The sequence below is a fragment of the Silurus aristotelis genome, assembly GCF_946808225.1.
Source record: "Silurus aristotelis genome assembly, chromosome: 1".
Classification (NCBI taxonomy): domain Eukaryota; kingdom Metazoa; phylum Chordata; class Actinopteri; order Siluriformes; family Siluridae; genus Silurus; species Silurus aristotelis.
In genome coordinates, this window is record NC_139574.1 from 25,659,742 (window position 1) to 25,675,180 (window position 15,439).

The following is a 15,439-nucleotide window of genomic DNA, read 5'->3' on the forward strand; positions in this document are numbered from 1 at the left end:
TTTAGACTGTCTCACTTTCTTCTTTTTATTGCATTCTTTACTGACATAAAAGACACTTATTTAAGCAATATAATAGTTTTTCTTTTTTTTTTTTTTTTTTGGACTGCCTTAATAATTCTTTTTTGTTCATTACTGTATATAACACAAATAACCCAGCCATTAGGGGGGCACAAGCCAGTGTACTCTTAGTGCCGGTCCCAAGCCCGGGTAAATGGGGAGGGTTGCGTTAGGAAGGGCATCCAGCGTAAAACGTGCCAAATCAAATATGCGGATCAGAAATGAGAATTTCATACCGGATCGGTCGAGGCCCGGGTTAACAACGACCGCCACAGGTTTTGTTAGCCGACAGGGTACCGGTGGAAATTGGGCTACTGTTGGCCGAAGGAGGAGGAGGAGAGAAGGAAGAAGTCTACGGAGACGGCAGGGAAAGGAGCAGTGTAGGAGAGTGGAGGTTCGGGTTGGTACTTTAAATGTTGGTACTATGACGGGTAAAGGGAGAGAGATAGCTGATATGATGGAGAGGAGAAAGGTAGATGTGTTGTGTGTTCAGGAGACCAAGTGGAAAGGGAGTAAGGCCAGGAACATTGGAGGTGGGTTTAAACTGTTTTATCATGGTGTGGATGGGAAGAGAAATGGTGTAGGGGTGATTCTGAAAGAAGCATACAGTAAGAGTGTAGTGGAGGTGAAGAGAGTTTCTGATAGGGTGATGATCGTGAAGGTGGAAGTTGAAGGGATGATGATAAATGTCATCAGTGCCTATGCTCCACAAGTTGGCTGTGAGATGGAGGAGAAAGAAAGATTCTGGAGTGAATTAGATGAAGTGGTAGATGGTGTACCTAGGAAAGAACGATTGGTGATTGGGGCAGACTTTAATGGGCATGTAGGTGAAGGGAACAGAGGTGATGAGGAGGTGATGGGTAGGTATGGTTTTAAGGAGAGGAATGTGGAAGGGCAGATGGTGGTAGATTTTGCTAAAAGGATGGAAATGGCAGTGGTGAACACGTATTTTAAGAAGAAGGAGGATCATAGGGTGACGTATAAGAGTGGAGGAAGGAGCACACAGGTGGATTATCTTCTGTGTAGGAGATGCAACCTGAAGGAGATTGGAGACTGTAAGGTGTTGGCAGGGGACAGTGTAGCTAGACAGCATCGGATGGTGGTCTGTAGGATGGTTTTGGAGGCGAAGAAGAAGAGGAGGAAAGTAAGGTTTGAAAGAAGAATAAGATGGTGGAAACTGAAGGAGGAAGAGTGTAGTGTGAGGTTCAGGGAAGAGGTCAGACAGGGGCTTGGTGGTGGTGAAGAGGTGCCGGATGATTGGGCAACTACTGCAGGAGTGATGAGGGAGGCAGCTAGAAAAGTACTTGGTGTGACATCTGGAAATAGAAAGCAAGACAAGGAGACGTGGTGGTGGAATGAGGAAGTGCAGGAGAGCATTAGGGGAAAGAGATTGGCAAAACAGAAGTGGGATCGACAGAGTGATGAGAAGAGTAGGCAGGAGTACAAGGAGATGCGGCAGCAGGTTAAAAGGGATGTGGCGAAAGCCAAGGAAAAGGCATATGAGGAGCTGTATAAGAGGTTGGACACTAAGGAAGGAGAAAAGGATTTATACCGATTGGCCAGGCAGAGAGACCGAGCTGGGAAGGATGTACTGCAAGTTAGAGCAATAAAGGATGGAGAGGGAAATGTGTTGACTAGTGAGGAGAGTGTGTTGAGAAGATGGAGGGAGTATTTTGAGCAGCTGATGAATGAGGAAAATCAGAGAGAGAGAAGGTTGGAGGATGTGGAGTTGGTGAAGCAGGATGTAGATAGGATTAGTAAGGAGGAAGTGAGAGCAGCGATTAAGAGGATGAAGAATGGAAAGTCGGTTGGACCAGATGACATACCAGTAGAAGCGTGGAGATGTTTAGGAGAGATGGCAGTGGAGTTTTTAACCAGATTGTTTAACAGGATTCTGGAAGGGGAGAGGATGCCTGAGGAATGGAGAAGGAGTGTGCTGGTACCGATCTTTAAGCATAAGGGAGATGTGCAGACCTGCAGTAACTACAGGGGAATTAAGTTGATCAGTCACACCATGAAGTTATGGGAAAGAGTAGTGGAAGCCAGGCTGAGAGAAGAGGTGACCATCTGTGAGCAACAGTATGGTTTCATGCCGAGGAAGAGCACCACAGATGCCTTATTTGCTTTGAGGATGTTGATGGAGAAGTATAGAGAAGGACAGAAGGAGCTGCATTGTGTATTTGTGGATTTAGAGAAAGCGTACGACAGGGTGCCGAGAGAGGAGTTGTGGTATTGTATGAGGAAGTCAGGTGTGTCAGAGAAGTATGTGAGGGTGGTGCAGGACATGTATGAGGACAGTGTGACGGCAGTAAAGTGTGCAGTAGGTACGACAGACTGGTTCAGGGTGAAGGTTAGACTGCATCAAGGATCGGCCCTGAGCCCTTTCCTGTTTGCAGTGGTGATGGACAGGTTGACGGACGAGGTCAGACAGGAGTCTCCCTGGACTATGATGTTTGCAGATGATATTGTGATTTGTGGTGAGAGTAGAGAGCAGGTTGAGAAGAGCCTGGAGAGGTGGAGATATGCGCTGGAGAGAAGGGGAATGAAAGTCAGTAGGAGTAAGACAGAGTACATGTGTGTGAATGAGAGGGAGGGCAGTGGAGTGATGCGGTTGCAGGGAGAAGAGGTGGAGAAGGTGGAGGAGTTCAGGTTCCTGGGGTCAACAGTGCAAAGTAATGGAGAGTGTGTTAGGGAAGTAAAGAAAAGAGTGCAGGCAGGGTGGAGTGGGTGGAGAAGAGTGACAGGAGTGATTTGTGATAGAAGAGTATCTGCAAGAATGAAAGGGAAAGTTTATAGGACTGTGGTGAGACCTGCGATGTTGTATGGATTAGAGACAGTGGCATTGAGTAAAAAACAGGAGGTGGAGCTGGAGGTAGCAGAGCTGAAGATGTTGAGGTTTCGTTGGGAGTGACGAGGATGGACAAGATTAGAAATGAGTTTATTAGAGGGACAGCACATGTAGGATGTTTTGGTGACAAGGTGAGGGAGGCGAGATTGAGATGGTTTGGACATGTGCAGAGGAGGGACATGAATTATATTGGTAGAAAAATGCTGAAGATGGAGCCACCAGGTAGGAGGAAAAGAGGAAGGCCAAGGAGGAGGTTCATGGATGTGGTGAGGGAAGACATGCAGGTAGTTGGTGTGAAAGAGGCAGATGTAGAGGACAGGGTGGTATGGAGACGGATGATCCGCTGTGGCGACCCCTAATGGGAGCAGCCGAAAGAAGAAGAAGAAGACTGTATATAACACATCAGTTTGTTAATCTCATATGAATAATATAATTAGATTTAATTAACATATTACTTATAAGATAAGTATTTTAAAGGGGTATTATCTAGTTCCTGTCTAAATTACTCCTGTCTGCTAATCTGTGTTTTTGGTTCTTTCAGACTCCACCCGTGCTTCTTCAGGCTGCTTCTCCATTAACAAACAGGGCAACATGTTCGGCAACTGTGGCCAGAGGCCCAATGGCACCTATATTCCTTGCTCAAATGAGTATGTGTCCTCAATTTAAATCTGCTAGAATAGTCTCTAAAATCAGATGGTCACTACAAACATTATACATTTGGTGCACAAATTGAAAATAAAATAAATGACATTCAATTATGGTTGAAAAATGATTATTAAATTAGCAGTATTCTTACAAGTGATGTTTAAAGAGATGACGTTTTGTTCATGTTTTGTTTTGTTTTCTAGTCATGTGCAGTGTGGTAGAATCCAGTGTCAGGGTGGCAGTGATCGCCCACTGATAGACTCAGATGCAAAGATTCTGACAAGCAAGGTGAAACTGAACCAGAGTGAATTAACCTGTCGAGGTGTATATTTCCGCATGGGTGATGATGTTTCTGATCCAGCCATGGTAGCCCAAGGAACTGCATGTGCTCCTGGCAAGGTCAGTTTTCACATTGCAGCTGCACATATTACATATTGTATATATTAATGTATATGTGCATATACAACATGTGCTCTTGGGTGCTTGTATTTAATTACCTTTAACTAATTGGTAGTGAAATTCTTTTTGACTGTAAAGGCATTATGGTGAAAAATTGTAAATGTAACTGTGGCTTACTAAATTATTTTAGCTTAATAAAGCTGTGATGGATTGGCAGTGATAGATTGATGCTTTTCCCCTTGCACTTAGTTAAATATGAACAGTGGCTACAGTGGCAGTGCAGTAATACTCTATGTTGCAGTTATAATTATTTTGTGTTTATATACTATGTAATTCTTTCTCTAGATGTGTTTAGACCAGCGCTGTCAGGATGTGTCTGTCCTTGGTATTGAGGAGTGTCGTAGTAAATGCAACAGCCATGGGGTGAGATGTTCACACTTGCAGCACTGCTTTCTTTTTTCTGTATTTCTCTCTTTGGAAAATTTTCCAGTGCTTTCAAAAAAAAAAAAAAAGCTTTCGTAATTACTTGTTCGGCTTTGAAGTGGCAATATTTCATAAATGCTGTTGTACATCCAATTAACATTTGGCACAGTTAAAAGGGTTTGTACCTTTTAGAGTCCTTGATGCCTGCAATCTAAATCCCACTTGCAATGAAATTTATTACATACTATTCTCTTTTTTTTTTTCTTTAAAACTGCACTGTCCTCTGTAAACAAAATCTTAAAACAAAGAACCTTGCAAAATGCATTTCAGATATTACACCTGATATAACAAGCAGGTACCAACAGGCAATACCAATTCATCTCCTATTACTTTTTTCTCTCTATGTGCAGGTGTGTAACAGCAATAAGAACTGTCACTGTGATGTAGGCTGGGCTCCACCAGACTGTAAATACTCAGGAACAGGAGGCAGTGTGGACAGCGGCCCTGCACGTCAACCCAGAGGTGCCAACAAGCAATTCTTACTTGTTTGGTAAACATATACATTTTGGCATATCTCTTTTCATCTAACTCTTGTGTATTAATGTATCTATGTACATGTTTGTTCGCAGATTCCAATCCTATGCGTGTAGCTCTGCTAGTGATTTTTTTATTTGTGCTGCCGGTGACACTATTGTTCCTGGCACTCCGCTTCTCTCCCTGCCGCCGAAGGTTTTTATGTTTCAACAGCACCCCCTTCAGCAAAGCCAGACAGCCCAGCCGGTGAGAGAGAGAGAGAGAGAGAGAGAGAGAGAGAGAGAGAGAGAGAGAGAATGAAAGAAATGCTGCCTTGTTATGCTGAATGTTTCTAAACAAACTGATCATTTCATATGTGCTTTTAACTAATAAGGAGACCTTTTGACTTCCACCTTTCTTTCTTGTACCCATAACACAGTAATGTCTCTGTGGCTCATATTGCATTATTCATGAATCTACCAGAGGAACACTCTGAGAGGTATTTGATAAATATGTGCAGTAATGTTAATTATATTAAACATTACTGCACATATGTATATGTAGTGTAGTTCATTACAGGTAGATATTGTATGCTTTATATGAAATTACTCTGAAAAAAGCAATGAGCAGGATAGTGCAGTAGGTATTAGACTAATGATGTGTTGCAGAAGAGAATTGTGTTGAGACATACTATATGTCATTTTGTTTCAGCTACATGCCTTGTAAGAGTACAGTGACCTTAGCTAGGGTGCTCGTTTTTACTTCTAGTTTCTCTTCTAGTTCTAGTTGAATAGTTCTGACTGAGCATGTGTTGTGCACAGAACCCCTGCCAATGAGCGAGCGAACGCGTATAATGGAGAGCAAATCCTGCCGCTGAGGTACCAGTGGACTCCGCAGAACAACATACCACTCACACGAGCCATTAGCAAGGTACCAGGTGTCTCTTTTCTCCTCATTTCTGATTGAAATAAATAAAAACAACCCAATGTGTCCATTATGAGCCTTGAAAAGAAAACAAAATCTGCTTTCTTGTTGATAGAGAAAAAAACATTGGTCCATGACTGAATCAATATTCATTTTTCTGAGAGAATAGTGATATAGAGAGTTATAGACTGTAAGCTAAATTTTGTTTTTGTGCATTTAAAGCTTGTGTATTTATGCCTAAGCAAGTCTGCAGAATTCATTGAGTCTCTGCAGGTTCCATTGTAATTTTTTTCCTTTTTGGCTAATACTATTACATCATTCTTTGAACTGAATTGTTACTGGAATAACTAAACAAAGATTGGTTTTGCAGAGCATCTTAAGAAGGAAATATCTAACGTGCTTTTACAGTTTTAAAGCTCACACTTGTTCAGTCGACACTGATTATAAGACAACAGACTGTTGTGTTACAGTCCGTGACTACTACAGCACTACAGTGCGTGTCATTGGCATGCTGTTTATTATACTAAGGCTTTGGCAACACCTACATCACCTGTTTCCTGCCTGTATTTGCTTTCATTTTTAGGGCTACATGGAGCATCTGACACCATTGACTGTGCATGACAGCTTTATAGGAGTTGTAAACACCTCATATCTCACATCCCACAGCTGTAGTAGAATGGAAATGAAGTAGCATACACAGTCAGTTATTTCTACAGCAAATCTGGTTTTATCTAAAAACCTTCTTTTAATTAACTTGCTTTTAACTGAAATGTATCGGCACTCACTGTTTAAACATAATTTGTGCATGTACTGTCTACCTTTCATCTACTGTGCATCCAGAAAATATTCACAGCGCTTCTAGTTTTCCACATTTTATGTTACAGCCTTATTCCAAAATGGATTAAATTCATTATTTTCCTCAAATGTCTACAAACAGTACCCCATAATGAAAGAAATGTGTTTAAAATCTTTGCAAATTGTTTACAAATAAAAAAAATGTGCTCAATACTTGTTGAAGCACCTTTGGCACAAATTACAGCCTCAATTCTTTTTGAGAATGATGCTACAAGCTTCCTTCAAACTATTTTTGGGCAGGTTCTCCCATTCTTCTTTGCAGAACCTCTCAAGCGCCATCAGTTTGGATAGAGCCACTCCTTTGTTATCTTGGCTGTGTGCTTAGGGTCATTGTCCTGTTGGAAGACCCCAGTCTGAGGTCCAGAGCACTCTGGAGCAGGTTTTCATCAAGGGTGTCTCTGTAGATTGCTGCATTCATCTTTCCCTCGAATCTGACTAGTCTCCCAGTTCCTGCTGCTAAAAAACATCCCAACAGCATGAAGCCGCCACCACCATGCTCCACTGTAGGGATGGAATTGGCCAGGTGATGAGTGGCATGACGCTTGGCATTCAGGCCAAAGTGTTCAACCTTTGTTTCTCATGGTCTGAGAGTCCTTCAGGTGCTTTTGGAAAATACTCCAGGCAGGTTGTCATATTTCTTTTACTAAGGAGTGGCTTCTGTCAGTTCTTCTTGGTGGAGTGCTGCAGAGATGGTTGTTCTTCTGGAAGGTTCTCCTCTCTCCACAGAGAAACACTGGAGCTCTTTTACAGTGGCCATGGGATTCTTGTTCACCTCCCTGACTAAGGCCCATCTCCTCGGTTGCTCATTTTGGTCGGGCTGTCCGCTCTAGGAAGAGTCCTGGTGGTTGCAAACTTATTTAATCTACGGATGATTGAGGTCACTGTGCTCATCAGGACCTTCAATACTGCAGAAGTTTTTTCTGTACCCTTCTCCAGATCTGTGCCTCGTTACAATCTCGTCTCAGAGGTCTACAGACAATTCCTTGGACTTTATGGCTTGGTTTGTGCTCTGAAATGCACTGTTAACCTCATATAAACAGGTGTGTGCTTTCCAAATCATGTCCAACCAACTGAATTTACCACAGGTGGACTCCAGTCAAGTTGTAGAAACATCTTAAGGATGATCAGTGGAAGTGGGATGCACCTGAGCTCAATTCTGAGTGTCATGGCAAAAGCTGTGAATGATTTTATTGTTTTTTATTTTTAATACACTTGCGAAGATTTCAAACAAACCTTTTTCCCGTTGTCATTATATGGTTTTGTTTGTAGAAATGTAAGGACAATAATGAATTTAATCTATTTTAAAATAAGGCTGTAACATAAAATATAGAAATGTGAATACTTTCTGGATTTTCAGTACTACTCCCTCAATCCCCTGCCCCTTCGCTGTCTTTTTTTCTATCTGTCTGTCTATCTCTGTCTCTCTATGGTTAGGCTCAAACCAGACCTGCTGCTCCTACTAAACCTCTTCCACCTGATCCTGTCTCTAAACAGCCTGTCCAGGTAACCTGTCCTCATCTAGAAAGGTAGCTTGAGACAGAGTGGACATTGTATATCTTACACTTAATTATAGTCTAAGGCATACATACTGTGCAATGATCATTTTCTTAGATAAACAAATGCTTTATTAAACTGTATACTATTATACAACATTTTTACCTTCAGAATTTTTTTTTCATTCATTGTTTACTTTTTAATTTAATTTTAATGTATTTTCTCATATTTCTGGATTCTGTTCATATAAACTAATCCATATTATAGTTACTTACTAATAATAGCACATCTGCTTATTCTTTCTTTGCTGCCACAGTCGGCAGTGCAACGGCCTGCCCCTCCCAACAAGCCCCTCCCTCCTGACCCCGCCCCCTCAGAGAGCAAGGCACAGCAAAAGGTATAGGCGGGTTACAGCTGCGCATGACCACCTGGACCCGTACTTTATGTGGCACAGCAGAGAATCCTCACCTCTTACTTTGCAATATCAATCATGTCACCTGCTTTCTGTCTCCAGTGTTGTGTAGCTTGTGCCTGAGCTGTGTATGCCAGTGCATGTGTTTATGTACATCGGTTTCTGGGTGCTGGGTGTGAATCAGATTAATTAAGGCTGGGTTTCTGAGCAGTATCCGAATAAGACAGCTGTCTACTGTCTACTTTAAAAAAAATTAATAATAATAACCTATTTAGCACAATGGTGATTTTTAAAATTTTTAAACTAAAGGTGGGAAACCCTGCTTTAAGTGAGTTTTAATTTGCTGCAGGTCTTGTTAGTGGTCTTCAATGTGATTAATTGTTTTTGTTGATTGTAAAGGGAGACCGAGTAAGTAGGAAAAGAAAAAGGATGCCATGCAGGCATAATTGTCTTGTGTCATCTACATTAGGTCCTTAGGATTACCTGCTTAAACCCTCAAACTTACTCTGTCCCCCTTTACAGGTCATGTGGTTGACAAATAATGTAAGTGAGCTTACATGCTTAAGTTAATCAAGGGGATGTATTGTTTTCCTGGAGTGCCGGATAATGCATGGCCTGTGATTCTCTCTGACTGATTCAGGATGGATTAGTGTTGTGACATGAGAATAAACTGGTGGTCGTGATTGTAGGTATTAGTTTCATCCGTTTTTTTTCTCTGTTAAACCCCTGCGTCTTTCAATGGATCTCCAGTTGAAGGTGACTCGACCGGTTGCACCAAGCAAGCCTCTTCCCCCTGACCCTGTCCTGTCTGACAGACAGGTACCAGCACCTGCAGACCTAAGAGAGATGGTCCTCAGGCTATGCGCTAATCTTCTTCATATTGTGCGTGAACAGCATATTGGATTCTTATTATGACTCTCCTCTTTCAGAGCCAAAAGCAGATCCCCCCCAGACCTCCAGTTCCCAGGAAGCCTTTGCCTGCAGACCCCTCTGGTTATTCTGATCCTTTGCCCCGGCTGCCCCCATCTGAGCCATTAGGACACCACACAGCTGCTGCTTCTGTCAGTTTTAGCCCTTCTGCTGCTGCTGGTCCTGCAAGGTACATATCCTAGTTGGGAGTTGTCTGTTTGTAACTCATTATCGGTTTTGATTAACAGAACCTCCAAGCATTCAGAATGGCTTGTATGACTGAAAATATTTGGAGATAATGTGTATGTTTGTTCTGTCAGAATGAATTGCTCAGTTTTTTTAATGCAGCATAAACAGAATTTGAATAGAATAATGTTTAATATTGTACACATTTCAAATTGTAAGATTTTCCCTTTGACAACAATTTTTAATGGTAGTTAAATGCTGCTTGATGAAGGCTCCCAATGCCAATAATGGGATTTTTGCATATTTTTAGTTAGGTTCCATATACAGTGGGTACGGAAAGTATTCAGACCCCCTTACATTTTTCACTCTTTTTTATTTTGCAGCCATTTGCTAAAATCATTTAAGTTCATTTCTTTTCCTCATGAATGTACACATAGCACCCTATATTGACAGAAAAACACAGAATTGTTGACATTGTTGCAGATTTATTAAAAAAGAAAAACTGAAATATCACATGGTCCTAAGTATTCAGACCCTTTGCTCAGTATTTAGTAGAAGCCCCCTTTTGATCTAATACAGCCAGAAGTCTTTTTGGGAAAGATGCAACAAGTCTTTCACACCTGGATTCAGGGATCCTCTGCCATTCCTCCTTGCAGATCCTCTCCAGTTCTGTCAGGTTGGACGGTAAACGTTGGTGGGCAGCTATTTTTAGGTCTCTCCAGAGATGCTCAATTGGGTTTAAGTCAGGGCTCTGGCTGGGCCATTCAAGAACAGTCACGGAGTTGTTGTGAAGCCACTCCATCGTTATTTTAGCTGTGTGCTTAGGGTCATTGTCTTGTTGGAAGGTAAACCTTCAGCCCAGTCTGAGGTCCAAAGCACTCTGGAGAAGGTTTTCATCCAGGATATCCCTGTGCTTGGCCGCATTAATCTTTCCCTTGATTGCAACCAGTCGTCCTGTCCCTGCAGCTGAAAAACACCCCCACAGCATGATGCTGCCACCACCATGCTTCATTGTTGAGACTGTACTGGACAGGTGATGAGCAGTGCCTGGTTTTCTCCACACATACCGCTTAGAATTAAGGCCAAAAAGTTCTATCTTGGTCTCATCAGACCAGAGAATCTTATTTCTCACCATCTTCGAGAACTCCATGCAGGCTTTCATGTGTCTTACACTGAGGAGAGGCTTCCGTCGGGCCACTCTGCCATAAAGCCCCGACTGGTGGAGGGCTGCAGTGATGGTTGACTTTCTACAACTTTCTCCCATCTCCCGACTGCATCTCTGGAGCTCAGCCACAGTGATCTTTGGGTTCTTCTTTACCTCTCTCACCAAGGCTCTTCTCCCCCGATAGCTCAGTTTGGCCGGTCGGCCAGCTCTAGGAATGGTTCTCGTCGTCCCAAACGTCTTCCATCTGAGGATTATGGGGGCCACTGTGCTCTTAGGAACCTTAAGTGCAGCAGAAATCTTTTTGTAACCTTGGCCAGATCTGTGCCTTGCCACAATTCTGTCTCTGAGCTCTTCAGGCAGTTCCTTTGACCTCATGATTCTCATTTGCTCTGACATGCATTATGATCTGGAAGGTCTTATATAAACAGGTGTGTGGCTTTCCTAATCAAGTCCAATCAGTATAATCAAAAATTTCTGTACTCAAATGAAGGTGTAGAACCATCTCAAGGATGATCAGAAGAAATGGAGAGCACCTGAGTTAAATATATGAGTGTCACAGCAAAGGGTCTGAATACTTAGGACCATGTGATATTTCAGTTTTTCTTTTTTAATAAATCTGCAAAAAGGTCAACAATTCTGTGTTTTTCTGTCAGTATGGGGAGCTGTGTGTACATTCATGAGGAAGAAGAATGAACTTAAATGATTTTAGCAAATGGCTGCAATATAACAAAAAGTGACATTTAAGGGGGTCTGAATACTTTCCGTACCCACTGTATATATATATATATATATATATATATATATATATATATATATATATATATATATATATATATATATAAAAGGATGAAATAAACAAAGTATGCCTTTTTTTTTTTCCAGAAAAAGTGTGATGTATGATATACAGTCACTGTCCACTTATTGGGAACACCTGTACATTCATACAATTATCTAATCATCCACATCATTGATGCTAAATTTAATGCAAAGAGAAAAAAACATGAAAATACAGGTCAAGCGCTTCACTTTATGTTTCCATTAGACATCAGAATAAAGTGTGTATGCCATGGAATGGATGTTGATTCTACAAGAGCTGATTTGAGAATTTCACAAACTGCTGATTTTTACCATCAACAGTCTGTAGACTTTCAGAGTTTAAACGGAAACCAAAAAACACTAACCAAGTGACAGTTCTCTGGGTAGAAACACCTTGTAGATAAGACAGGCGAAACAGGCAAAAGGAAAATGGCCAAATTGCTTTAAGCTGTCACGAAGGATATAGTAATATATATAGTAACTCTTTACAATTTTGATGAATTAAAAGCATCCTAGCATTCACACAGAAATGTTAAACCCTTGAGGCGGATGAGCTACAACAGCAGGTGACCACTTTGTGTTCCATTTCTGTCAACTTAGAACAAGAATCTGGCTATAATGTGCAAAGACTCAACCAAACTGCAGAACACTAACTGAACTCTTCAGCTGCATAAACAAGCTTATTTTCATTGTGCTGCTGATATGTGATTTGCTGATTGAATAACAGAATAAATGTACATGTGTACAGGTATTATTATTAAAGTAGACTGTAAGTGTATATTGAGCATATAATGAACAGGAGGCCATTTTAATAGATCAGAACAGTGAATGTGTAAAGTGCAGCAAAAATAAAACAAGATTTTGTTCTCTCTCTTTACTCAGACGTCCCCTGGTGCCCCCACTCAGGGCAGTACACCAACCCAGGAAGTTCCATGCACCTCCCCAGGTGTAAGCAGTGGCCGCTGCAGTGGCCTGGTATTGTACTGAGGACTGATGCACTTCTAATTGCACTGGCCATGAAGGACTCAGCACAGCTGAGCCAAAGTCATGCAAGATTTATCTAAACAAATGTATCTAAAAGGAGAGAGCAAGTTTATTTTAACACATGGACAAACACAAAATGATTATCTAGTCAACATGCTGATCATGAAGAAAGGCTCAGCCATTTGAGCTGTTAAATCCTCTTTAATGTGCTAAGAAGAGTTCTATATTTCTATGTGCCATCCCCAGCTACATTGCTAATGTCTATCTATACGTTAAGACACAGTGTTCTAAAGTTAAAGGGCTAGTAATCTACCCTGAACTTCCAGACAGTAACTAAAGATTTGGCAGTAGCTAAATTCAGAAACTATCTAAAAGATTTCTTGTTACTCTATTAAAGCACCTTGACTGCCTTGAGCAAGCTACTGAAATATGTATTTGTATTAGAAATTTTAAATTCTGTTTATTTAGTCATTTTAAAGCAGGAGATATAAAGAGGATTACACTGTAAAGTCCCACCTGTTCTACGTGGCACTTATTTCTGTGTAAAAACCTCACACGTCTATAGCCTGAGAGATGGTCATTAATTGTGAAAACAGAAAAAGATATTGATGCTGCTGGTCTGGACTCTTTGCCTTTTGTACATAGTAAAAGTATGAGAGGGGATGTTATTGTTTATTTTGCAAAATACATTATTTTTATGCAATAAACTTGGAATGTGTTTTTAAAAATGGATTCTTTTGCATTATTTGCAATCATACCAACAGTTTTTATCGAGCAATTGAAAGCTATACAAAATGCTATTTTTAAGCATCGTTTAAGTTCTAAGGTCTGTAATGAAATTACGGTGCACTATTCCAGTAATGAACAGGTCTCACTTGGCAGATTAAAATTATAAAAAAATTAGAAATTTCTGTTCTTCTGAGCGTTTAACGACACTATTTGCTATCCTCTGTTGTGCATTTAATGAGATGTACATTTCTACCACATTACACAGATATTGCCATGCCTTCAATCTTAGCCACACCCACAATTTTGAATTGGGGAGTGTTAACTGGAGGATTTTTAAAATTGAGGCAGCACAGGTGCCTGTTTTTTTGTTGGTCTGGCCTTGTGAATAATTCTCAGGTCTTTTGGGTAATAATGAATATCCACTGCCCTGTCCCATTCATATTGACAATTTAATATGCCTGATTTCTTTCCACTTGGGCTACTAAGGTGTTTGTTCAGTCCATTGCAATTTAAAAACTGGGCTACTACAACTTGTTCAAAGAAGGTCTAATTCTCAACCTGATCCAGATTACAGCTGTACAACTTTTCAACCTTTCTAATATCTCCAACTACTCCATTGATATGTAGTCTAAATTGGCTTCCATTAGGTAGCTGTATCATAATTAAAACACTGATGATTGCCTACAAATACCTCACCTACATTAAAGAATTTATTGCACCCTGCTCTGCACAACACTCCCTCCAATATCGGGCCCACCATCTTTTATGGTACATGGAAGACATGCTTCACGATTTTTCACTGTTCCAGCACCTCAGTGATGGAATAAACATTCCCTAGATGCCCTAGATTAAAAGCACTTAATTTAAAAAACATTGTGTCATCCCTGTGCGCTTTTTTACTCACCTTCCTGAGTTTTTAGACCGATACGGTTCTTTTTCTATGACCTACTTAACCAGTATCAGGATGTATTTATTAATAGATACTTCAAAGCAGTTTGGTAAGTCTGCCTATGCATCCATTCACTACCAGTGATCTCAAAATCAGTCTGGGGTCCCATGGCATTAAAATATCTCATGATTATTAATCTTTTCTCCCATTAAAATCAGTGTTGCTCCCATTAAAATCAGTGGATGTCTATTGGAAGGGCATCTTTAGCCTTCTTTGCAGTTTTTAACATTGGTATTTAAAAAAAATTATTTTGATCATTTGATTTGATATTGAATTTCTCCTTGGTTGGGCTTCCCATGTAATTTTAAAGACAATGCTAAACACTAAAAAACATCCAGGATATGTAGTACTCCATCAATCCCCAAAAAAGTTGAAAGAGAAGAAAAAGTAGTTGTACCTCAGGACATTGTGTCTCAATCAGCTCCCTAGTTCAGTAGTCAGGGCACTGATTAGAGATTCGGCCAATTTTAAAAGGTTTTAATGTAAATTAAATTTTGTTTTTACATGATATACAGAGTTTGTTAGAATCTTATGACTTGTAACTGTTTAATTATTTTAAGAAACACACTAACTAGGCTATGATCTTGCTGGAAGCAGAAAAAAAGTTTTTTTAAATATTTTTTTTATAACATTAAACTTATTTTCTATCTCATTAGAGATACTGGCTGTAAAATATTTATATATTTGGGTTTTTACAGCGACTGATTGGGAAATTAGAAGGTTCATCCTGCCAGTTGTTGATAAATAGAATACCTGTGGTAATGTTTTACTGGAAACTATATATACAGTACAGACCAAAAGTTTAGACACACCTTCTCATTCAAAGAGTTTTCTTTATTTTCATGACTATGAAAATTGTAGAGTCACACTGAAGGCATCAAGGGCTATTTGACCAAGAAGGAGAGTGATTGGGTGCTGCGCCAGATGACCTGGCCTCCACAGTCACCGGACCTGAACCCAATCGAGATGGTTTAGGGGTGAGCTGGACCGCAGAGTGAAGGCAAAAGGGCCAACAAGTGTCAAGCATCTTTCGGGGAACTCCTTCAAGACTGTTGGAAGACCATTTCAGGTGACTACCTCTTGAAGCTCATCAAGAGAATGCCAAGAGTGTGCAAAGCAGTAATCAAAGCA

The 15,439-nt window shown here is 40.6% G+C and overlaps 1 protein-coding gene across 7 annotated transcripts in view; it reads left to right on the forward strand.

The window, feature by feature from the left end:
- adam15 (ADAM metallopeptidase domain 15) overlaps positions 1 to 13,358 on the forward strand; it is a 32,286-nt gene extending 18,928 nt beyond the window's left edge. The window contains exons 15-25 of one of the 7 annotated variants that reach the window (XM_083556092.1): positions 3,447 to 3,552; positions 3,754 to 3,949; positions 4,295 to 4,372; positions 4,783 to 4,894; positions 5,002 to 5,152; positions 5,707 to 5,815; positions 8,099 to 8,167; positions 8,475 to 8,555; positions 9,321 to 9,389; positions 9,500 to 9,669; positions 12,529 to 13,358. In XM_083556092.1, coding sequence (XP_083412218.1) covers positions 3,447 to 3,552; positions 3,754 to 3,949; positions 4,295 to 4,372; positions 4,783 to 4,894; positions 5,002 to 5,152; positions 5,707 to 5,815; positions 8,099 to 8,167; positions 8,475 to 8,555; positions 9,321 to 9,389; positions 9,500 to 9,669; positions 12,529 to 12,598 — 1,211 coding nt within the window. In that variant the 3' untranslated portion in view covers positions 12,599 to 13,358. Of the gene's footprint in view, positions 1 to 3,446; positions 3,553 to 3,753; positions 3,950 to 4,294; positions 4,373 to 4,782; positions 4,895 to 5,001; positions 5,171 to 5,204; positions 5,816 to 6,392; positions 6,781 to 8,098; positions 8,191 to 8,474; positions 8,807 to 9,320; positions 9,390 to 9,499; positions 9,670 to 12,528 lie in introns of those variants that run through there. The other 6 variants (XR_014536003.1, XM_083556093.1, XM_083556094.1 and 3 more) reach the window with 6 other exon arrangements.
- Positions 13,359 to 15,439: the final 2,081 nt, after the last annotated feature.